Source organism: Vicugna pacos, chromosome 33 (genome assembly GCF_048564905.1).
Source record: "Vicugna pacos chromosome 33, VicPac4, whole genome shotgun sequence".
Lineage (NCBI taxonomy): Eukaryota > Metazoa > Chordata > Mammalia > Artiodactyla > Camelidae > Vicugna > Vicugna pacos.
Genome location: NC_133019.1, coordinates 17,131,812 through 17,157,600, shown reverse-complemented (window position 1 = coordinate 17,157,600; position 25,789 = coordinate 17,131,812). Strand labels below are relative to the sequence as shown.

At 47.9% G+C, this 25,789-nt stretch overlaps 1 protein-coding gene across 1 annotated transcript; it reads right to left on the bottom strand.

Moving 5' to 3' along the window:
- Positions 1-3,759: 3,759 nt before the first annotated feature.
- Positions 3,760-25,240, bottom strand: POU2AF1 (POU class 2 homeobox associating factor 1). Its single transcript, XM_006217878.4, has 5 exons — positions 25,084-25,240; positions 7,516-7,646; positions 6,965-7,007; positions 6,615-6,880; positions 3,760-4,169 (listed from the first exon to the last, which is right to left on the bottom strand). The coding sequence occupies exons 1-5, from the start codon at positions 25,097-25,099 to the stop codon at positions 3,855-3,857; spliced, it is 771 nt and encodes a 256-aa protein (XP_006217940.1). The 5' UTR covers positions 25,100-25,240; the 3' UTR covers positions 3,760-3,854.
- Between the last annotated feature and the right edge of the window lie 549 nt (positions 25,241-25,789).

Here is a 25,789-nt window from a genome sequence, read left to right as displayed (position 1 = left end):
GAAGGACAAATACTGCATGATTCTACTTAAATGAGGCATCTAAGATAATTAAACTCATAAAAGCAAAGAATGGAATGGTGGTTGCCAGAGGCAAGAGGAGACGGGGAAAGGGGAGGAGCTAATCATGGGAATAAAATTTTAGTTGTGTAAGATGAATACTTTCTAGATCTAATGTACAGTGTTGTACCTCCAGATAACAATACTATGTTGTACATTTAAAATTGTGTTGAGGGTGAATCTAAGTGTTCTTACCAAAATTTAACAATTTTTTTAAATTAAAAAAAAATTAGCTCTTCCACAGCAGTCATAGCTGTACTTGGAACAACTTACAAATAAATTAAGAACACCAGCTTACGAAAGTTCCTATCCACACTCAGAAAAAAATCTGAGAAGCATCAAGTGCCTGTAAGTCTACTAAAGGAGATTCCATTATAACCAATTGCAATCATCTTTATCAGTGTTTCCCAAATGGAATGTAATAATCTCCCAAATTAATTCAGTTCAATGAGGAATTATTGAGTGTCCCATATTTGACTCCCAAATGAAGTTAATATGAAAGAAGGTATCTGTGATTTCTGATTTCAAGAAATTCATGTTTAGCTTTAGAACATGTCTTCAAACTTCCACTTACGGATGAGTACAAAATAACATTTGGAGACTTTGAACCTCTTGATCATACAACTTCATTATTTTGTACATGTCCAGTTTCTTCGCCTAACCTGACATTCATCTTCTCCTTGCTCTTCTTTTTCATGCTGGAAGTGGACAGTCCCAGGGGTCAGAATCTTGTAAAGCACTAATTTACGCCAAGCTGGACAACCTCTGCACATTGCAGAGCAGGTGGTTCACACGTCTATCACATAAGAGGGCGAGGACTGCAGATTAAATTTTTAAAAGAACTTCCCCTACAATGGTGCCTTAGCAAAGCTACAGAGCAAAACCTCAAATCCCTTTCCTTCCACGTCTTTTTTCTGAATTATGCTCTATTTGGAAAATAAGCAAAAAAGACAATGGTGGTGATCATCTAAAGTGAGCTGAATAGCCGGATGTACCATTGTCCCCCCCAAACTGGAAATAAGACAAACGACAGAATGGGGTGGACCATTAAAAAAAAATTACCCCAGTAAATATTAACAATGAAGGCAGTAAGTTCAGAGGTTCTCAGCAACTCGGAAAATCCAAGGATCGGTGTGAGAGGAAACCGGCTGGCTTCCTGAATTTCCATTTCATTGTGATGTCTGGCCCTAAGAGATGGCTTCCTTTGGACATGGCACTCGGCATTATACCACATGTCCCTGCATTCTGACTGGTGGATTTTAAGAACCTGCTGTGGAAATACCAGTGGTTGATTCATCCATGGACACCTAGCACCATGAGCAGGTACTCACATCCCATGAATAACGGGAAGACTAATAGCATTAAGAAGATTTTCTTCCTCTCCCCAGACCCCTACTCCCCTGGAGACCACGCCTACCGGCCTTGTGTGGTCTGCTTGGGAGAACTGGACTGCAGGCACATGGCACTCGTTTCTTCTTCCCTTGCATCAGGTCAAGTTGCAAAATCAACAAGACTAGTGTAACCTCCTTCCTGGAATGACACTGCCTGACATGGGACTGCAAGCTATGGGGATTAATCTGGTAAGAAATAAAACACTTTGGCACAGAAAAGTCTGAGCAAATCTTTGTTGAAAATGTTACCACCTTAGCAGAAAAACCCAGGAAGAAACCGAGAAGTACGACTACAATCAAGACATTTTACCTCCAGATGAGAAGGAAAAAGACACCATTTAAATCTTAGCCAATACGTCAAGGACTTTATTTCTTTGCTAGTTTTGCCAACTTCAGCTCCCTTATGGAGATTGCTTCTGCATCTCCTCAAATCCTCAAATAGTAAGCAGGAAAAATCTTGCATCGTGTTTTTTTTACTAGGAAACTGGGCCTTTTCATCAAACAGGCCTGAGACCGTCTCCAAGTCCCTCGCCTACACACATCGCTGCCAACAAAGATGGAACTTCATTATCTAAAATACTGTCTTAACCTTTTAAATCAAAAAATTAAGTCTGAAGAGAAACAATTCAAGATAACTTGTTTGGGGATTTTAGGCAGATACTGAGAAATTTGGATCAAATAAACCCAAAGCAGAAAGAATCCAAAAAAAAAAGGTAATTTTTTTCCAAAGTTTTTATTTTAAATGGCAAAAAAAAAAAAAAAGTATCAAAGAAAGTGCCATGTCCCAGGAAATCCACCACTTCTCTATGGAGTCCTCCAACCAGTTAGTGGCAACAGTGTCATTAGCAGACAGATGAGCTGGTTCCCAAAGCGCATGGCCACTGAGCCCCCTTGATGACAACTGTGCTCCGGCCCCTACAAATCTGATGATTCTCCAGAAAATAATAAAAATAAAAATTGAAATGAGATCTAATGGTCCTGCTGGCTGACGCTCTAGAAGCCCCCAGGAAGGATGGGGCTTGGGGAGGAGGTCTTGGCTCCACGTAATTTGGGCTCATGGAGGCTCTTAAGACATGAAAGAAGCCCCTGTGGCAGCACTGAGCATGGGCTCGGTCACCACGGGGCTCCAGTGGGCCTCGCCTGCACGCAGCGCCACAGAGGGTCTGCACGTGGAAGGACACAGTCAGGCACGTCCATCACTGTTTACAGAAGCGTAGCATTCCTTCCAAGTACCCTCAAGAAGAGCTCAAAACCACCTCTTAAAGCAATATTTGTCTTAAACTTACTCTCCTTCTCAACAACCAAGAAACCTAAAACAAAGCCATTCCTCCGCCCTCCTGCTCTTACCTGAAAACCTTTCCCTACCCTCACGCCCTCCTCCACCACATACACCCTCCATGTTCTCATCCCTCTTCTGGCCCTCCGATTCGGCCCCGTCCGCTCTGATGTTTCTTTCCTTCCCCGATCCTCCACCCATTACCTCGCTAAGCCCCAGGCCTTGAGACTCTGTGGCCTAGACCGTAAATCTGGCCAAAGCTGAGAACACCAAACAAAGGAGCAACTGTGGGAACTGACAGCTCAAGGTCTCTGGCATTGGTTCTGCCCTTGGAGGGGCTGGCAGGGCTGGTCTTGTCTCAGGGCACCTCATACATCTCAAAATGACAGCGGGCAGTGCTTCCTCCAAAAGCACCTGCCTGAAGGTGGCTCGGCAGGACTACTGCCCCATGGAGGCAGTGAGCACTGGGGAGATGGGGCCTTCTCCAAGAAGGAAACATGGCAGAAAGGAAAACTCCGGGCCCCAGATTTGGCAACACTTGGCATCAAATATTGTCTTTAAAATCTCTATAATTCCCTCCCAAAAAGGAACAGAAATGGAAAAAGAAATGAGAAATGGAGAGGAAGGGAGGGAGGGAAGGTAAGAGACGGGACGGGAAGAAGATAGAGAGGGAAAGAGGAAAGGGGAAAGGAAGGCAGGAAGGGAGAGAGGAAGGAAAGAAGGAAGGAAGGAAGCTGGCTTATGATTCTAGTCTGGGGTACAAAGTGTAGCTATGAAATGGCTACTCCAAACAGACATGAATCTGAGGCTCAATCCCAAGCTCATTTTTTTTAATTGAAGTATAATCAGTTTACAACGCTGTGTCAGTTTCTGGTGCACAGCACAATGCTTCAGTCAGACATGAATACGCACATATTCATTTCAAATCTTGAGCTCCCAGTTTATCCCTCCCTACCCCGCTGCCCCTTGGTGACCGTGAGTTGTTTTCTACATCTGTGAGTCTGTTTCTGTTTTATATATAAGTTCATTGTCTTCTTTTTCTTTTTTAAGATTCTATATATGAGTGATATCACCAGGCTTATTTTTAAATCCCAGTTTCAGGGAATAGGACTGTCGGGTGTGAGCCAGCCCTAAAAGCCTTCCACAGAAAGCGTGTGGTTAAGTGTGTAGGTGTCGCTTTCCTCCTCCTCCAAAAGCAGCTTGTCGATGGTCAGGGAACTGATGGCTCTCCTGGGGTCTTCCATGTCCTGAAGGACCGGCTCCGGGAGAGAGATGGGGAGCTGGACAAACTGGGGCCCAGGCAGGGCTGGGGCTGGAGGCTGGTACTGCAGGGTGGAGGCGGGCAGCGTGGACAGGGGCTGAGGCCACGGGAAGTAGGTGAGGGGGGCCTGGTGCTCTGGGCCCTCCAGCTGGGGCCCCACTGCGGGCGTGGCAGCACTTCTGGCCTGTGACGGGGGAGACACAGGAAGGTTAGCAGCCCTGGCGTGCCCACTGCCCACCCTTTTCTGCTGTCTCACTCCAGAGGGCTCCCCCTCCCCCTGCTCAAAGTCTCCCCACCAGGGAGAAGCCACACAAACTTCTGTCACCCACTAGCTATAAGTCCCTGCTCATGCTACTTCCCCATCTGAGGTCCCTATTTTCTCATCTGTAAAAGAGATTACACAGAGAATTGACATCATATAGGGCTGAGCAAATTAGAGAGGCTTTTCTCTGTTTTATTGAATATAAAATATGCACCCTGATTTCAGAGATATTAAAATGTGTGTTGTGGGGAGGATGTCAATCTTAAAATCTGTGAAAATACAACACATTAAACAACAGGCCTGTCACACAGCATAGCAGCTGCATCACAAGGTGGCCACTACCGTGCCCAGACACAGGCTGGCCTGGCCATTCTCCCCGGTGCTCTGCAAGCAGTACCTCTCCCCTGCATGGCAACTACCCTACACGTCCCAGGAGAGCCTGTGAGAGAGCCAGGGCCTGGATTCTTACTATCTTCCACCGCAAGTGGAAGAGGAAGGTCTCTGCATGGGATGAAGTGTGACAGGCCAAAACTTCCCCCTCCCCGGCTGCCTCCCCATCATATCTCTGCCAGTTGCCCATGTGTCTTGAGAGCAAACTGAGTCATTTTGGGAAGAGCCTATTTCAACCTCTTGGGACCTTGTTGCAATGCAGATTCTGGGACGGGAGGTCTGGTCGGGCCTGGATTCTGCATGTCTAATCGAATCCCAGGTGATGCCAATGTGGCTGGTCCAGGGACCACAGTTTGAGTAGCAAGGCCTTAGGGTATTTTTCTATAGAATGATAGAGCCAGAAAGGGTCTCAAAGGATTTCCATTCTCCCAACAAAGCCTTATTATTTCAAAAATCCAATTGGAAATCCAACATTTTTGAGTCATCAACCTGTGCAGGTCAACTGTAGCTTCAGGTTTCTCGGCTCAGGGATAGAATTACATCAACTGGTCATAACAGGCCTTCTCTGCTGCTGAGCGGGAGGGCCGATGGGTAGCCCTAACCAGCTTTGATGAGTTAATTTACAAAAGGGCAAAACAAACTAATCGCTTCTTAATAGATAGAGTTCGTTTGCTACACGGAACCTTTCACAGCAAGAGGTGGGACTGAAGCAAGGATAAATAATGACAGGAATTGCTGGTTGTGAAGTGGTCGGGAGCCATTGTGTCCTCCTGCCCCCAGCCCCACCCCAGGACCCTGATCGGAAATAAGAGGCCTGGGAGAGGTGCTGAATTAACCCCTTATTCTCCATCACCATTCAGGCCCCACAAATGGTCTGCTGAGCAGCCAGATGGGCATGGAATGGGAGGGCTCCTGCAGGCCAAGCTGGGACGATGCTGGAGAAGCAGGTGCATCAGGCTGACATGGGACCTTGGGGCAAGGACTCAGGGAAGCAAGCCAACTCCACCATCAAGTGTGGGCTCTGCTCACGGGGCCTCTGCTCCACCTCCCACAGCCCCCCTCGGACTGGAGCTGGATACATCTGTAACTGTAGGCCCCTTCTCCTCTGAATACCTGGGGATTCCCATTCCTTTGGCCAAACAGGCACCATGCAGGAAAAACTATTTCTCTTCCTTCCTCCATCCCTCAGGGAGCAGGCCACTCCTTTCCTATCCGGCACTCGAAGGCAGCGCTTGGTTAATGTTGCTGGCCTACTTTGAGACGATCATAATAACAAGCATTTATCAAGTGCTTTCTGGGACTCCCGCTAAAGCCTAGGGACTGTTCTAAGCCCTCTAACGTGCGTCATGCTGTTGATCCTGATCTCAGCCCTCTTGTGAGTATTCCCATTTTACAGATGAGAATATTGAGACTCACAGAACTAAGTCACTCAGCTCCGGGTCTCATCGCTCGTAAGTGAAGGGGCAGAGATTTGAATCCAGGCCATCTGACACTCAAAACATGGCCCTGGAGGTGACTCTATCAGAAGTAGTTTTCTGAAAAGTTGTGTCACCTGTTGCTCAGCCTAGATATTTTCTGGTCAATCCCAGTGTTAAGTGGAAAAATCACCCCCTAAATCATCTGAGTAGGAAGGAGACACTGGCTCTGAAAAGAGACCCCACGTAGAGATCTCACTTGCCCCCCCCATTCCATTCAATAAAAAGAGACTCATGACTGAGACTCACTGCTTACAGGGCAGCAGGGGAGACTTAGGGCAGAGAGGCAGGAGGACGTGCCAACCCCGAGGAGCACCAGCATGACAAAGGAGGCTACACGCCTTTTCCGTGGGAGATATTTTAAGCTATTGGAAATGAAAGCAGACCTCCCTGGAGGACAAGTTGGGCTTAGATGACCTGACTATCCTGGAAATCAACAGCAAGGAAGGTTAGGGGTCAGGAGGTCCGCTCAGGTTCTAAAGGGTGCCTTTGTGTGACATACCGTGACGTTGGTGATGAGCGGCTGGGAGGCATAGGTCAGCACCGAGGAGGGCCCCACAACCGTGTAGCTGGGGCACACGGGCTGCACGTACATGTCAGCCGAGTAGGGGCAGCTGACAGCTTCATGGGACACATACTCGGTGTAGGGCGTCCATGGGGCCAGGGGCTGGAGGGTGGCCGGGGTGGGCTGGGAGAGCCAGCCGGCACACAGGGCCCCCTCCTCCGTCACCGTGGAAGCAGACATGTCCATGTCAAGGCAGGAAGGACCTGTGGGAAGAAGGAAATGACAGAGCTGCAGGTGCCACCCAGATGAGGGGCCTAGAGGAGGCCAGGGCTGGGGGGAACTCTTACCTACTGTGGTGTAGGTGGCCAGGGGCTGATGGGGCAGCACCACCTGGAGGGGAGAAGTAAAGACCGGAATCAGGGTTGAGCTGCCTCCAGCTAGCCCTCTGCAGGAGGCCCACCCAGAAGGCCCCAGGGCAGGAGAGGACGGGGTTGAGGGGAACCTCCCTTGTTAGAGCCAAACACCTCCCCATGTCCCAACCATCACCACCTACACCTTCGAGGGGCTGCTGTTTCCGTTTAGCAAGAAGGTGGTGCACTTAGAGAACTGGCAGCACCGTCTTCCCAGGGGAGCCCCAGGAGGTGTGAGACACTTGCTCACTCGGGCCCTGGCAATAGCTCTGTCCAGTGGGCCAAGCTGGCCGGCCCATCAGCCTTGTCTTGCTCCAGTGGACCCCGACTTCTACCTTGGGTCCATCTCCAGCAGCCACATCATGACAACGTGTGGCCTTCGTGCTGAGTATCCCATGGAGCAAGGATGTGCCCTCCCACCTGATCCTTTTGCCCAAACACACACACACACGCACACACACACACTCCAGCCGCAGCGGTCCCCTCACCGCGGTCGGTGCCACCGGCGTCCCGCTGCTGGCATGGCCACGTTTCCGCCGCAGCAGCTCCTTCACCGGCTCCTTCACGCGCACCCCTTGGTACGGCCGGGGTGGGGCCGGGGCTTGCTCTGGAGCTGTGGCTGTGAAGACAGTGTCACTGGTACCCCGCTCCCTTCTCACCAGCCCCCGCCCAGGATGGGATGCCCGCTCTCCTCCAGGGTCTGTCTGCTCCCCTAAGTTGTGCCTGAACACACAGGACCACGGGAGACTTCCCAGGGTACTTCTCCAGCATTGTCACTCCCCCTGCCCCAAACCTCCTATGGCTCCCTTCCACCCAGACGATTAAGGCCCAGGCACCTTAATCAAGAATTGAAAGTCCTCCCGAGTGTGGTCTCATTTCCCACCTCTTTGTACACTAACCACTCCGGCCAGAAGGTCTATCCAGCCTCCTCTACGTCTGTTTGTGTGTCTCACCTCCTCATCTCTACTTGCGCCTTCCCGTGGTCAGGATTCCTTCTCACCGTTCTCACCTTCTTGGTTCTTCTGCCCCAAGACTCCCACAACCCTCTTAGCCGACCACAGCAGCCCACAGAATTTGCTTCATTCTCCGCCCCTTCGGCACTTCCAAACCAGTTAGCTTTCATCCCAGGGAGGGGTAGAGGTCAGCAGGAGAGCAGGGACTCTGAGTCAGAACCAACAGTCTTCAAAACCTGCCCCTGCCACATTCTGGCTGTGTGACGCTGGGTGAGTTACTAAACTTCTCTGTGCTCCTTAACATGCAATTTCTTATTGAAGAGGTGTTGTAAGGAGTCCCTGACATAGCAGACAGGAAACCTGATATATGCTTAGTATAAAATCAGTAACCATTCAATCAGTTTGTAATCTGCTATGTGATAAGTAGTAATCCTTTCGGATGTAAATTTCTTCTACCACGAATTAGATTATCAACTTCTCACAGTGAAATCCTGGACATTATTTCTCTATATCTTCCCAAGTGGCATGTCCATAAGCTCAGTAAGGCATTGGTTGACTAATTGGTTGGATGATTATTCAAAATATGCTTCCATTCATCCCCCCTTCATCTCTCCTGGACCCTTAGAATGGGGCTGCGGTGAGTGGTCCCCAGGTCCTCCTTGGCTCCCAGGATGTAGGACAAATACCCAATGGTGATCCATGTGCCCTGAGTCCAGAGTGTCCAGCCTTGGTGCTGAGAGAAGGTGCTCTCTGCCTTTTGTCATCAGTGCTGAGAAACCAAAGCAGCACAAGCTAGAACACAGGGCTCTCCCGGCCAGGAGAGCAAGCCCAAAGCAGCAACCGCTGGACCGTGCCAACCTGCCCACCCAGACAGCCCACAGCCTGGGGCCTCGAGCCCGGGGAGCCCTGGTCAGCCAAGAGAGGCGCGTAGCACCGGGCCTTACATCTCACATGGGGAGTCCGTTATCGCCCACTGATAAGGGCCCAGGGACCCGGGCTCTGTATCAAAAGCCCGGAAGCCTGGGTATCTATTAAACCCGGATCCGCAGAGCTGCCCTCCCTGAACTTTGCTCAGGAAATACCCAGCTGATAAGACCCCAAGCCTGCCTAGCTCCAGCCCTCCGTGCCCAGCCTGCTCGGGGCAGAGAGGGAGGGGGCAGAGGGCGTCCCAGGGATCCCAGGAACAGAGGACACAGAGCCTGAGAGCGTCAGACTCAAGTTCATTCACAGGGGCTTCCTAACCTGGCCAGGTAGCACAAGCCACCAGGGAGTGATGCCACATGCAGATGCCCGGGCCCTGCTCCTGGAGAGTCTGATTTGGGGGTCTGATGTGTGCCCCTGCTTCTGTATTTATAAAAATCCCTCAGGTGATGCCGAAGCTCTGCTGATTCATCCCTGATCCCATACAAGAATCTCCCTCTAACATCCCAAGAGGAGACTAATTCTTCTCTTTCTAATGTACCCCATTATAACAAGGGATCTCTACTGGTATTCATTCATTCTTTCAAATATCCCTAGGCACTAGGAATACAGCACGAGAAAGATGTAGCCCCAGCCCACATGTCTCTTGCAGTCTAGTGGAAGAGACGAGCAATGAAACAGTCATAATTGGTGACATTCAGGCTGAAGCAGGAGTGTGTGGCAGAGACAGCCAGCCTGGCACCTGCGCCCTGGGACCCCCTGCGCACCATCACCATTGTTTAAGCAGCTATGATAAAGGACTTAAGGACCAAAGATATCTGTATTCAAATCTGGGCTGCCAGTTTCTAGTGAAAAGGTCTCTGATGATTTATTTTACATCCCTGGGCCTCAGTCACCTCATCAGAAAAATGGGGATAACAATTCTCGTCTCACAAGGTGCTTGGGAAGATTAACTGAAATCACACATGGGAAGCTCCCGAAGATTCCCATTCCCCTTCCTCCACTCCCTTCCACATCCCTCTGGAAAGCTGTAATGTCCTAAAGTTCTCTTTCTCCTGGACCTGCCTCTTGGTGAAAAGCCCCATTTTTCTTGGCATTACCTTCTAATGAAATTCACCGTTCATAATCCATTTACAGCTTCCTCATCTGTAAAATGAGGATCATCATGGTGGGTACTTGAGAATTACATGTAAATGCTTAGAATGGAGCTGGCACCGAGGAGGCACTGAATAAGTGGGAGCTAAGAAAATTATCATTCGTAGTAGCAGTCATATCTCTTTCCAGCATCTGAAGACGGACACCAGGTCCTTGGAGAGTCTGAATGAACATCCCATTCCTTCCACTATTTCTTAATGACATGTTTTGAATTCCTCTAACCTTCCTTCTGGCTGCCTCACTCCTGCACAAGTTCCATCTGCTACCTCCCGTTACGATGGGTGATGCCCAGCGGTGACCACAGACCCCAGGTGTGGCCTGACGTGACAGAGAACAGGGCGCCTGGCCTCCCACACTCAACCTATGCTTGTCCCCAGTTGGGTTTCCAGCTATTTTTAGGCATAAAGTGCAGCCTGAGGCATCGTGCACTCAGGAGAAACTCGGGGGACAGGGCTACTTGGGGGTCCAAGCAGTGTGGTCACACTCTTCAGCTGGGGGACAAGAAAGGCTCAATTGTACATGCACACATCACAGACCAGATCAAAGACAGTTGCACGGCTAGCCACCCCCCTCTGATTTGCATGTACACTCTGGGGAAGGGCCCAGAGGACGCCGGATCCCACTCCCTCCCAGGAAGTGGACACATGGACCACCTGGCTGCCAAGGGGCCGGCTGGGCGCTTCCAGCATCTTGTCAAGCAAGAGCTTCCTGCCTCCTGTTGTTTTTGAATCAATGAACAAAGAGGCCTTGGGGAGGTGCTGTGAGCTGAGGTCATCACCCTCCGAGGTCTGGACTTGGAACTCACAGTGTCAACAGGTGTGCACTAGAACAGCCACCATATGGCGAGCAGTCTCTGAGTCCCCACCTCTTCCTATTGCAGTCACAAAACCCCCCAGCTCCCAAGGATCTCCTGTCTGCCCACCCACGAGTCCACAACCAGCTGCCAAGGAATCCTGTGACGGCTGCCAGGTAAGGAGGCAAGAGCGAGGGTGCTCCTGATGGTGTCTTTGCAGAGGGCCCACGAAAAATCAGAATCTGAAGCTTCAGGACAATTCCCACCGGAGCCCAACGGCCAAGTGCATTTGCAAGGTGAAAACTCGCAGTGGGTGCCTTTCATACCCACCTTTGTGAAGCAGCAATAAACATATCGAACTCCACAGTAAACACTGGACTCCCTACCTCCGAGAGCATGAGAAATGAGCCCACACATATAAATGTAAAAGAGGAAAAGAGGTTGGTCTGAAGTCAGGATTGCTTCGCCTTGGGTCTTCTAGAACCCTGAATACAACTGAACTAAAATATTTAAAAGAAAATTTCAGGATGATTAAAATAATTTCTTAAGATAATAATAATCAGTAAAAGAAGAGGGAAGAAAAATAAAAGAGGAGATCAAAAGAATAATACACAATCGCAGATGATGAAAGTTCAATTTCCCAAAGTAGAGTGGACCAGAGATTTTAGTAGCCCCCTGATCAAATTGCAGCTCCAGGAAGACCCTCTCAAAGCCTAAAGCTTTCTCACCATTTATCTTGTGGTTTGAGGCCCTTTAAGTCTCCTGTGGGCATCCAAGTGTCCGTCACGGAGAAAAATCTTTCCACCTAAACACAGGCCTCTTGGCGCTCGTTGGCAATCTCCTTTTTTAGGCTGAGAAGTTCAGCCGCACTGTCTTTCCACCACAACAAGTCAGTCAGCGATGTTTGGGAAAAAAGAAACAAAACTCATTTACAGAAAACCTATGATCTTGGCCCCAGTGAGGGCTTCCCTTTTCCAAAATGAGCAACGAAAAAAATCTGAAGGTATAAAAAGTCAGCAGAGGCTATTTCAGTTCCCCCTGCCGCACACACGGACATGCTCTGCATCACAAAAATAAGTGTCCTGCAGCTGCTGTTCCACTGGAGAGCACAGACCATGACAGACGCAAGCCGAACGGTCACCTGAGACAGCGCTCTGACTGTGTGTGGGCACTGCGCTTGCTTGGCACGGAGCTTGGGAGAGCACAGGAGTCCACTGATTTAAATAAACATGGCCCTTGGTCCCTTGATGAAGGTATAATCAACATGACCGAAGAAATATGCAAAACTGTCATCACTTGTTTATTTAATGACTCCATGCAAACCATGTTCACACCATAGGGAGAAAGCAACCCAACTAAGGCTAAGGAAGTAGGTCTTAGTGGATCCAACACCCAGGCATCTCCCTGGGGCAGCCTCGAGAGAGCCCTCTTCAGGTAGGCATTACCTAGAACAGCCCCCAAGATAGTCTTGCAAGAAAACTCCTCTCCCAGTTGGTGTCCTGTTAGAGGATTTCCCATGAGCCACCAGGACCAGGCAATCATTTGGACACGAGTTGCCGCTGCTGCCCTAAAGCCTGGGATCTAAGGTAGACTCCAGGGTGAACCTACACTTCCATCATCAGGGAACCAGGAAGAGAAGCCCATCCCACGCATCTTAACGATCTAGCTCCTGAAAGTGATTTTCATTTCCAATGACGGGATGAACCTTGAGGCTGCAGCCACACAAGGTCCTTTTGAAAGATCAAGCTTTCCTGCCCTGGAAGGACACGTAACACATTATCAATAGCTCCAACTAACCACAGTAAATATGCTTCTCTTTTGCTGCTGAATGCTCAGTGTTATTTAAAAAATAAATTAAAAAGACCCACTAAGGATAAATACAAGTAATTTTCTCTTTGCTCACAGCAAAACTAAAGAAATCATTGAACAATAGGAATTCAAGCCTAGGGTTAACAAACTTGTCCTGGCTCCTAACAAAGTCACAAAAGTTGCTAACACTTTTCACTGTAACGTTAAGAAGCTTGTTTGTGTTCTTGACCTAAAATAGTTAAGGACTCCCAGGAAGTTAGCTCGGCTCAGCTAAAGGATTATTTACATCCTTCACTGAAACTCTACTGCAAGAGTTCTTTTTATGGTGAAGGTCTGAGTCAAACTTTTTCAGTGTGTTCTTTGCATTCATGGACAATGGCTGATTTTTTTCCAAACAGGAAGAAAGAACTTGGGTTTTGGCCAAAGATTGGACTTGACACGCTACAGAAAGGCTTTCCCATCCAATTTACACTAAATTGGCGTTTACTTTTTTTTTTTAACATAGGTCAACAAAAAGATCCCATATGCATGTAAATGTGGATTTTCTGTTTGCTAATGTTTGAGCTGAGAGACCTTGCAGCCAGGAAATATCAACCCGTCACTCACATGTTCTAGCAATCTGCAGAACACTCAGGGCGGGCAGAGGAGAAAAAAAATCAAAGGACAATGAAAAGATGGTTTTAAAGGTGTCCAGAAGATATGGGAAAGTGGAGCCTCCACTGAACGGGGATTTGGTGTTGCTTATAAGGTTGCCCAACAGGATTAAGTCTTGACGTCTTCCTGTGAAGACTGGGGTGCCTCTGGCAGGAGACCTCAGAGATGCCAGCCCCGTGTCTGTGGTCTGGTCCATTCACTCACAGCCCACTCTCATCCATAAGCTCCTGCCTGAGGTGTCCCACCCTGCAGCTCAGGGTCACCTGGGGTGTCCTCAAAGTTCTGGGTGTCACACCCGATGGCCTTGGGTAGAGTCGCCCACCAGGCCCCCTGATTCCCTCCTCACAGGCACCGCCCCCAGCCAGAGCTCTCAGCACACGCGCGCATCCGCCTCCCACCAGACCTCCCACAGAGCAAGCAGGGTGAGGGAGGCTCCTGGGTTCCGCTCCCTACTCCCAGAGACGGTGTCAGTGCAGGGCCCCTTCTTTGGGGAGACTCAGGTACGTTGAATGAATAGCTGCCGAAGGTCTGTGTGTTTCCCGGTCACGATCATGACTCCCAGGAACTCAGAAACAACCACGCGCTCACCTTTGCAAGATGCCGTGTGGCGCACAGAGACTTTGACACACATGATTTCATGTGAGGCCTCACCACAACTTCTGAAATAGGCAGAAGAGGTCTTTCTCTCACCCTCCTTTTCACTGATGAAGAAAGTGATGCTCAGAGGTGTTAAGTGACTTGCCCAAGGGCCATACTTGTACATAGCGGTGTTGTCAGCTAAACTGATTCCAAAGGCATTTACTTCTGCCTCACATCCTGCCTCCTCCCTGCCCAGGCAAATCCCGCTTATTTCTCTGGGTGACACTTGAGGCCAATCTTCAACAGGTCCCCTGCTCAGTTCTGACCCTCCTTCCTCCAGGCTGGGGGTCTGGCTTGCCCCTCCCCAACCCAGTCTCCCTCAATTGCCAATTCCCTCAAGAAATGACGCCTCCCAGCCGAGAAGGGAGGGAGACGTCCATGAGAAGCTTACCAGCAGTCTGCTCACATGAGGGGTGACGAGAACTGAGAGACCCAAACAATTCCCCGCAAAGTTTTATTTTTGGTATTTTCGACTGAAATGACAGCGGAGAGGTCCACCTGAGAAACCAGCTGCATCTGCCCGCCTTTTACAGAAACTGGGGTCAACAGAGCAGAAAGGGGTCCCGTCTCAGACACCACGTCCCAGGGTGGGAACAAGAGGAGGAGACCCCCGGCAGAGCATTCATTGAACAAGTCCTTGCTGAGCAGAGGAAACCACATCTCCGCCATCACGGAGCTTACTGTCTAGTCTAGGAGGACGTAGACTTAATCGAATACTGGCACAAGCAAACCTGGAGTTACAAACTGTGACGGAGCTGGATCTGCCTCAGAGTGGAAGCATCCTGGCTTGTTTGGCTGGTTCTCACCCTCACTTGATTCAATGGGACTTGAATGAGAAGCAAGTCGGGGGCCCCTGTCTAAGAAGCTGGATAAAGAGGAGGGTGCAGGAGGCATCACTGCTCTGCCTCCAGTGCAGGGAGACTGCTCTGCGGTCAGGCTCAGCCCATTCCGTGAATGTAAGACTTGCCCAACATATAACAAATTGGCCCCAGATGTTCGAGATCCTTGCCCGGCCTAGAGACCCTGCATGGACCCCAAAGATATTTCACTTCTCCCGTCTTGGCCGATCAGCCCACTAGAGGAAGAGCAGTCCAAAGAATTTAGATTCCAGGATGGAAATCCGCTGACTTTAGACGTTCTAGACTGAGTCTCAAGTCTAACTTTCTGAGATTCATACTTGCAGGGGTGCCTGAGTCAGGCTACAGCTGCTCTCAATGAAGTCAGAGACCATCCCCTTCTAATGGTGGACGTATTTCAGCTGGGAAGGGAAGAAGCATTTAACACAACTCTGAAGTGCTTGGCATTGAACGTGGTATATAATGTTGTTTGGGACTCAGACAGAACTAGTCTGGAAAACCTACTACACAGTTTATCACCATGTGACCCTTGACAAATCCTTTGACTTGTGTGTGACTCCATTTCTCCATTTGTTAAATGAGAATCATAATCTCCACCTCAAGGGATTATCGTGACGATTGTATGAAATTAACACAAACACCTAGTATGTAATAGGCTTTCAAGAAATGGCTATTTCTCCTTTAATCTCAGCCCAAATCTGTGACCCCTCACTCATCAGAGAAGTAGCCCTAGTACCGTGACCCTGACTTGCCCTGATCCTGCAGGGTCCTGGCACTGAGACTCTTTATCCCCAACACACCCAGAGCCTTGTACTTGCAGCAAAGCCCATCTCAGCCTGCCTTCACTGTATTCCCCAGAAGCCATCCCTCAGGCCCTTGGAGCTGATGTCCCCAAGCAGCAGAAAGGACATGCTTAGGAGACAGGGAGGCCAATGATGCTGCAGAGAGACTGGCCAAAGGCCTCATTTGCAAACAGAACCAGCCTGGACAGGAGATATCACAATTCTGGCCTTGCCCTCTTGTGAAGATTTCATGAACTGAGCAGAAGGACTTCTTTCTTCCAAAGCCACCGGAGGATGAGGTTTGTGGTAGATTGGAGATTTTTAAGGACTCTAGGAAGAAGTACCTTGGAGATTTTCTGAGTGGCAGACAGAGTAAGGTGGTGTGCCTTGTCCTGACCTCAGATGTGGCCTCTAAAGGAAACTGTTTGTATTTCCACAAGGACAGGGGTGCAGCCACTTCAAAGCTAGGAGCACATATCACGTATGGGATGGAAACATGGCAGTGCACAAAGGGAGGTCTCTTTCGTGATCAGAGAGGGGAGTTTTACCACCTGATAGAGGAAGACAGACTTCTCGTTGACATATTGGGCATTGCCTCAGCTTTACTGAGAGCAGTAGGGATCAAAATGGGAGAAGAAAGGACTTAACACTCAGAGCACAAGAACATATCGGGAGTGAACTGACTGAAGGTGCCCACCCAAATTCTACAGCAGGGCAGCACCAGAGTGAGGAGACAGAGCAGAGGAGACAGACCATCTTCCCTCACTAGATTAAGACCCACAGCCTCAACCTAGAGTTGCCATTCTGATCTAGAACAGGAAAAACCGATGCAGCTGGAGGGGAGGACATTCAATTGTTTCTTCCTTGATTTAAGCAATATCTCATTTGGGATTTTCCAGACCAAAGAGATTCTTATTAAAGAAAGAAACTTTCCCTGATATCTTCGGGTAGGGACCACTTCCTTGGAGGAAGGATTTTTCAGACCCAGCATCAGTTACATATTTAGGGTCAGACCCCACTGCCCAAGCCTCAAGACTCGTGGTGGTCTGGGGTACAGCCTATGGGAGTGAAGGTAGCCTTAATACTCGATTCATGATGGGAGATATAACTGTCAGTCAAACTAAGCATTTTGTTGAGTCTCTGGTTTACTAACCAATGGCCTCATGATGGGGGTGGGAGGAATCCCCTGTGAAGGATGCCAAAGAAGTTGTTAGAGTAGCAAGCCTGGGAAATCTTTGAGGATTAGATCCCCTTCCTTATTCACAAGATACCGACATAGACTGAAAACGTGACTTTCACAGCTTCAAAGCTCATGGAGACCAAGACAACCCGGGTCACCATGACTGACTTCTCTCCAAGCCTGAGGTCCTTACCCCAGAAGAGTTTAAACCAAGGACCTGTGACCAGCTATCAGGATTCTTGCTGAAGGAATAGAGGATTGGTCCAGGTCAGGGTTGTCAGGCTCTGATCTAAAGAATAGAGTGAAGATGCCTATAAAGGGAATTTTTTGCCAATAAAGGGAAGGAAGCAGGGGAATCTGGAGGCAAATAAGCAATCAGAGGTCCAAGATCCTCCCCAAATGGCTCCCTTTTGATTTTTGTATCACAGTTCCGCAGTAGATTTGGTTTGAATAGAGGGGTTTGTGACAAAAAAGTTGTAAACACCAGCCTAGATATCCTTGGATTTTCTTCCCATCACTAATACCTTATGTCCTAAGATGCCTCTTCATTCCCCAGAATCTAAGGAAGAAGTCTGATTACCATGCATGCTTCAGTCTGCGCACCCAAAACCATGGGTGCTCCTCCCTCAGCCCATTTTCCCATCCCTCTGCTGAAGATAATTTATTTCATTGATTGACTTCCCTAGCTGGAAATAATCCCATCATTGGGTGGACACAGGCTTGCATGAGACGGTGAGTGAGTGGTTGGTTTTCCTTCTACACCTTTCTTTCCTAAGTTGCTTTCCTCCGGCATTAAAACTTGCTTCTGTTTTCAACTCTCTTACTTCCCTTTTTCCTTTCTTTTCTATCTCCCCAGCATTTCTCAGTCTTGGAAACTTGCCACAATCTTGGTCCTCTTTTCCTCTTCTAATTAAATGTATGATTCTTTCTAGAGGATTCAAAAGTAATTCAGCATTTCTTAAGTGTGGTCAAATCCATTTCGGTCCCAACACCTGGTCTGAGAATGACTCTGGTTTATCATTCTTCAGCTACCTGCTCTTCCCAGAAAGTGATACTAATGAAACCATTACTAAGAAAAGGAGGCAGCACATTGCTGTTTCAGTTTTCAGTATCACTTGTGCTATTTCTTGCTTACTTCAAACTAGATTATAACATCCAACCTTGCGAATTTCAAAAAAACAAACACAAGTTTGCCAGTCAGGACAAGCCTGCCGCCATCCCACCTTCTGAGGTTGGCTGGAAACTATGGCCCGAGTTCCAGATTTGGTCACAGAATGGCCAGCTTCACCGTCAGCGTCAGCCCTGATCACTCACCCCGCTCCACCGTGAGTGACAAGACAAAATGTGCATCCTGCTATTTCACAAGAAATGCAGAACTCAGAGGGCATACAAATTACAATCTAGAATTAGCTGCATCAACTTTGCCCTCAGAGGTGGTGTGAGAAAGAACAGGAAAATAATAATAGTAACTAATAGTTATTGAGCGTTGACTTAATGCCAAGCCCAGTAGGAAACACTTACCACAACCCTGTGAAGGACCACATTCCTACTGTGCTTATAAAGAAACAGCAGCAGAGGGTTTGCCAGCATCATACAGACCAGTGAGGCATAAACCTAGGATTCAAACCCACATCTGCCTGCCCCAGAGGCTAAGCTTTAAACCACTCAAGGGAAAGAAAGAGCAGAGATGTCACTTTCTAATTCAAAATAATCCCCATACTTTGCTTGCCAGACCTCATCTACACACACTCACAGGCACGTGCACGCACAGACACACACACACACACACACACACACACACACATATATAAAGGAATAGCCTGACTCTTCTAAAATCTCAACAGTTCAGAATGAAGGACACGCCAAGGAGGCAAAAGCCTTGGCTCCCACCACAGGCTGACCCCCGGGGCTCTCCAGAAAACAGGTGGGCTCTGTTATCTCAGGCAGTTCGAGGTCCCTCCCTCCGCCTTTGAACCCTCCATTACGGCTCAAGTATGAAGTGCAGGAGGGAAAAGAGCAACTTCATTTCCTTCAATAAGGAAAAGCTGAGACACACGCCTCAAAAATGAGTTTTCACAGTGTGAACAGACAGCTGCCCACTGGTGCACTGCATTATGTCCTCTGTGATTTATCTAATGCGCCAGAGAATCTTCCTCGGCCCTGTGTGTGAGCCGGGCACCGAGCTGAGCAAGATGACACTACAGGGTGCATTCAGTTTTCTCATCTGGGAAACTGAGCTTAAAACAGAACCTGCTGCCGTGTGCAGCAACGTGGCTGGACCTAGAGGTGGTCATATTGAGTGAAGTCAGTCAGACAGAGACAAATATCATAGGATGTCCCTTATATGTGCAATCTAAAAAAAATGATACAAATTCTGTTTACAAACCAAAAACAGATTCACAGACATAGAAAACGAACTATGGTTACCAACGGGGAAAGGGCGGAGAGGGATAAATTAGGGGTTGGGGGTTCACAGACACACATTACTACATATAAAATAAATCAGTAACAAGGACTCACTGTATAGCACAGGGAACTATATTCAATTTCTTATAATAACATATAGTAGAAAAGAATCGAAAAAGAAAATAAATATATGTATGTATATGTACCACTGAATTGCTTTGCTGTACACCTGAAACTAACATTGTAAATCAACCACATTTCAATAAAAAAATTTTTAAAAAAATACCAGAACCTACCTCCTGGAGTTTGTATGAGGATTAAACGAAATAATACATTCAAAGTGTGACAAAGACTGGCGGTTGCCACACCCAACACCTGCCCTCTCCTTCCTTACTGTCAACTCCTACATTTGAGGGGAGGGGGGAGCAATGCACCCAGCTAAATAGTGTCATAGAATGACACTATTCTCCCTTAAAGTTAGGAGTGGCCGTTAGACATCAGCAGAAGTTGTGTGTTGGTATGGAGGGGCAATGATAGAGAAGCATGATCTTTTTGCCTTTCCATTTTCTTCTTCTTCCTTGTCTGAAATGCAGATGTGATGACTGGAGCCACAGCAGCATTTATGAAGCAACTTTGAGGACAGGGTCACATGCCAAGGACAGTACATCAGAAAGACAGAAGGAGCCTGAGACATTGTTGGAACTGTGGAGCCTCCGTACAGCCCTGCAGATGACTACGGACTTCTTTTGTGTGAGAGAAAGTATACCGCTGTCTTATTTAAATCCAGGTTTCTTCTGATCTCTTCAGTAACAACCAAATGTCATCCAGACTGATCCAACAGAACACTTGGTATACTGCATGACTCCAGATAAGCTCTCAACACCCCATAGCTGATATGTGTCCCTCTGAAAAAGATTGAACATGCTCGGCTCATAGGAGTGTAAAGGCCAAAAATACATCAGAAGCCATCAATGTCAGCTTCCTGTCAGTAGTTCTCAGCTTGACTGCACATTAGAATCACTAGGGATGCATTTGAAAATATGTATTTATTTCTTATAAGCACTCGTGAAGACTCCACGATTGGAGCTGGGAAAGGATTTCAGTCAAGTTCAGTCTCCTTGCCCTCAGCTAGCAAAAGAGAAGTCCCATTTTAAAGGCGGAGCACTTGAGACCCAGAGTGATTACATGACTTGCCTAAAGGCTCCACACTTAATTACCCAGAGATTGGAAAGTAGAACCCATGCCTCCTTCTTGCAAGAATAACGCTTTGTCATAGCATCACATGACCAGGACAAGAGGGTTTCAGAAGAGGCCTCTTCAGCCTAGGCAAGCCACTCTTAACAAACTGTTATTCTACAAAAACAAGAAAACTACAACATTGCTAAGTATTTCATGAAGCTGAAAATTCTGTTAATGATCATAATCAGTTACCCAATTGGTTTGATTGGCTCAAAATGAAAAATTGGTGGACATTGTCATTTAGTGGGAAATAAATTACTTTAGAAAGAAGTCAGAGGAGAAAAAAAAAAGTAACCCTAATATATTTACTTTGTAATGGGAAAATTTAAAAGCAAAAATGTATGACTTTTAAGTGAATTAAATGTCCAGATATTTAGCAAAGAAGTCTGGACAACTTTGGTTCTTTTTTATTCCTCACTATAGGTTTGCAGCTTTGAATCAGAAGAGAGCTTTCAGGGGGAGGGTATAGCTCAGTGGTAGAGTGTATGCCTATGGTGCATGAGGTCATGGGTTCAATCGCCAGCACCTGCATTAAAATAATAATAATAATAATAATAATAATAATAATAATAATAATAATAATGAAGAAGAAGAGAGCTTTCAAAATCTCTGACTCAGGAACTTTTGGGGTAAAGAGGGGGACAGGTTGGCTTTTTCCCTTGAAAACCATCGGCTTTTTTACTGATTCATCAGGATGCTTAGCAGATGGGTCATTTATTTCACCTCCTTCTGTGCATGTGAATTCATGAATGTCTTCTGGATCCTACCATCCTTATCAACGAGAACCACTGAACCAATAAATAAACTTAGTAAGAAGTAAAGGTGTTTATTAGTCTTACTAGTAAGCAAAGGCTGTAACACAGAATAGAAATATTAGAAGCAGTCCACAGACCTACATTACTTCTTGTTATAAGTTCACCCGAATTTTTGCAGGAGAGAGAGTTCCAACACTTGTATGTATATTACAGATGTTTCTTATCTTAACTTCACTTTTAACTGCCCTCAAAAAGTTGCCTATTTAGGAATCTTGATGTAAGTGTAGAGTTCTAAGTTGGTGAGAATTTTGAGACCCTAGTTTATCTATTTGGTGAAACCCTGCTCTGTTCACATAGTCTGAAAGCAAACTTTCATGCCATAATAATTTGATAATAAGCATTGCCTGTTCTTAAGATGCCTCGCTGAGCACCACAGCAAAGAAACACCAAGGTCAAGCCCATGGGACTTAAAGACAAGCAGTCAGTTCAAAGAAAATCAGTCAAGCCTGCCTTCTGTTGCTAGGTAGCTCTTTCCCTAACATAAGGAACAACCATAAAAAGCAGTTGTTCAATTCATTCATTTGCTAACAAGTGGTGTTGAGTTTAGGATACCCAGTTCCATTGCTTTTAAGGAAGAGGCCAAGCAAACCAAATTTCCACGTTGTGTAAACCATGTAACCAACGAACTACAAGTTTTATCTCCCCTTGGCATCGGTGCTGTACAAATCCGATACCAAGTAACTTAGGAAAAAGAACACCTAAAGTATTACCCGGATCATTTTAGACCAGACGTGGGCAAATTTGGTCTGTAAAAGGCCATGCAGTCCATATTTTAGGCTTTGCAGGCCAAATGGCCTCCATGGCACCCGCTCAACCCTGCCATTGTCGCGGACGTTGTCGCGGACGCAGCCCCAGACAGTAGGTAAATGAGTAGACATAGCTGCGTTCCAATCCATTCTTATTTACGAAAACAGGTGATGGGACTGGTTTGGCACCCAGGCCAGAGTTGGCAGGCCCCTGATTTAGACCCTTGGGAAACTGTATATAAAGTCCCATCAATATTTTCAGGTGCCCGTTGAACTATTCTAATCAAGGTGTGGGGAAAGCTGGGAAGAAATTTGGTATAACCCTAATCACTCAAGATGGGCCCACCGGAGGTGTCAGGGCAGGAGGTGGGGTGCTCTCTCACCATCATCGTTACTTCTCAGGAGGCTTCATGACACTTTTCCTATTCTCCACTTTAGTTCTGACAAAAACTTGTAAGGCGGGCATCAGAACCCCTATTTTCCAGATTTTCAAGAAGGTGAGAAGGTTAAATAAGTTGCAGAACCAACTTGCAAACCCAGACCTGTCCCACTCCGTTGCACCTGCTACTTCCACAGAACCTTTTCTAGTTGACCTGAAGCAGTGCTTCTTGCTGACATGGATGTGATGTTCTCACACCCACTGGAGACCTGCCTGCGGACCAAGTGGAGGGCCTGCGAATGGGGAGGTCAGGAAGTGGGATCTGCCCGGAGAGTGACTTCTTTGTCCCGCTGGCCACTCAAACAAATCTCAGATTCATGGTTGTGACTTGAAGATTTCCACCTCCGCCTGCCAGCAGTTCTGAGCTAGTTTGAACCAAAGCCCATGCTCACGGTTAGTCCACAAACAGGGGTCATGGGCCTGGTAGGGAGGAGGCAACATCTACACAGTGAATGTTTTCTTAACCCTTTCCAGAACCCCAGAGTACAGTCATTTCAGCTCATGCCTCGAGGGTGTTTTCTGAAAAAAGAAAGTGTCTTTTCAGCACTCTTGGTGTCTGATTTCAAATTCTGCCCTTCCATCAGGTGATTCTAAGTGGGCTGACAACACTGCCCTGTTTTTACCGGTTTTCCCACAGGGTTTAGTCACCCAGGTGTCCTCAGTGCCCTAGACAAAGTCCTCACTTGGGGTAAGGGGATGGGTCCAGTGCCCAGGGCCCTTCCTAATTTCCTTTAACGTGCCAAAGGGCAACTAAAGAGAATTTTGATTATGTGCATCTGAACACCTCAGTCATTCCACTGACAAATTTACAATGTGGTCTCCCCAAGGATGGAGTTTTGTTGCACCCGACTGACCTCCAGGGAATAAGCAAGAAACATGACTCTAGCATCCCCTTAAAACAAAACAAAACAAAAAAACCAAAAAAAAACCTGTTAATCTCTCAGGAGGCATTAGAGAAGGAAAAATGCCATGTGCAACCAAGAGGAGGAAATATGGCAGCTCATGAACACAGGGAAGCAATCCAGATCTCAGACACTGAGGCAAAACCAGAGCAGTCAACGTCATTTCAGTGGCATCTCAGCTTCCTAAGGGTAGCCTTGTGGAATAAGTATCATTTTTTTACCCCATTTTACATATGAGAACCCTGGGGATCAAAAAAAGAAGAAAGGGGCATGCTTTGAGTAGGTAGGAACCAAGATAGACTCCTTCCAAGGGCTCACATAAAACCCATCGCCTGAGCTCTGAGTGTCGAAGCATATAGTCACTCAGCAGAGACATTCATGCCCATCTGCCAGCATTAATGCCCCCACAGGGCCGGCCACCTTTGGTCCCAACGGTGAGGGTCTTGCTCTACCCTCCTTCAGGGAGCAGTGGCCACCCACCCATCCTAGAATATGTCTAATTATCTTGGAAGGATTCCATTCCTCTCAAACCCAAATTAGAATTCATTTTTTTAATTAAAAAAAATTGCATCTGGCCAACATCAAACAATCATGAGACTTCACAGTTTAAGTTTTGAGATCGTCCCTTCTCATTATACATTAACCCGCTCAATTCCAGAGAATTTACACGAGAGATAAAGGAAACAATGAACTGCTGATAAAGAGGCTGGGAGTTCTGTTTTAATCAGTCAAGGGATATCTTCAGAACTTTAAGGGCTCCAATAGAATATCTTCTGTAAAATAAATAAACACTCCCTAATTTATCTTTTTTCGTAAATCCAGTTTCTCTCATATTCACTTTGATTGAAGTAGGGTGTACCTGAATTCATTACAAGGCATTTTAAAGACCTAAGCACCTTTAAAAGGACAAAGCAATTTCTTGGTGCCACCTCCCTCTCGGGGAAGTACAGAACTGAGCCCCAGGAAGGCTCAACCCTCATGAGGCCATTGAATTGGCTTTGCTGTTCTGAGAAAGGAATGCTGTAGATAATATTCGTGTGATTTCAGTTATTAATAACACAAGTCTCTGTTCAGTCCCACATAATGGAAAATAAAGTTCATGGTTGTTCCATCCAACTCCAGGGATAAACATTAAGGTGAAACATAGACCCCGCTGCCCCCTTGTGCCCCCTTGCGTGGGGGCACAGAAGCCCTGCCACAGGGTGGGGAGATGTGTGGCAGGAGACAAGACAGCCCAGCGAGTGAGGACAGGCTCCCAGCTCGGCAAAGCCAAGCTTCCACGCTGTTCCGATGCAGTCCCACGAACGTCACACCGTAGGCAGAAAGCTCAGTAACTCAGAAAAACAGGCCCACGGAACTGAACCCAGGCTAAAGAGTAGCTGTTTATAAAAATAAAGCCATTCATGTAAAGAACTCCACGGCGTCCCCCGCCCAACCCCAAACCCAGATCACACTTGGCTTTTGTTTTGTGAATCATAAGCTGCCCTTTTCACCACGGTGATTCATGCAGGCGGCGGGGACAGGATGCGCTGTCCCACCTTGGAACACTAGTTCGTTCCCCTCCAGCCTGGAAAATCAGCATCACCTCTGACAGGTTGGTTTCTCCACCAGGCTCCCTCTCGCCCACCTCAGCCCTCCCCGCCGCCCTGGCCGGGGACCCAGACCCTGCCCATCACCACCAGTATCTCCCCAGCTACAGGCTGGCTGGTGAACCCCGGGCCCTGCCGAGCTGACACGGCTCTGACAGCCACGGCCGAACCACTTACGTTTTTGCCAGAGCATGGCCTGTGACAGGATGTTGCCTTTTCTCTTTGAAGCAGACAGTTTGGCTTCTTTAATGTGAGACCTGGGTGTGCTTGCCTCCAGTGTAGCCACTGCCTGCTCAGAGGCTGTTTCCTCAGCTTTTTAAAGGCGCGAGTTCCCGCTGCGGGGGCACAGCGTCATCACATCCTCCCACCCCGGGCACCAGTGCACTTCTTCTCCAGCAGAGCCGCCCGTCACCCCGTTGTGAGCACCCTCAGAGGCCCACCGGCTGCAGCCACTTCACGCACAGAGCCAGCCAGCTGCATCTGCACAACAACACGGCCCAGAAGGCCACGGTCACTGGGACGTGGGCCCAGAGTGCGCGGGGCTGCACGGGGTGTGCACAAGTGTGCGTGAGTGGGAACTCCTGGAGCATGTGTGTCAAGTCTTGGAACTCCCTGCACCTGGGATGGGTCCAAAGACCACCCCTCTGGAAAGCTCTGGGTTTTCTATGGTGCCCATTCGGGCCTCTCCATCACCAGGATGTCGGCCGGGCTCAGTCCGCCCTGGGCTCTGCTCAAGGGGAAATGCGGTTCCCAGGGGTCACTGGTTCTCAACACAGGAGGAAACACCTGTAGACTCTTCAAGCCTCACTAAACAATCTCCTCGCTCTTTTAATATTGCTTTTCTGTTTATTCCATTTTGAAACACGTTAGCCCCACCCCTTGA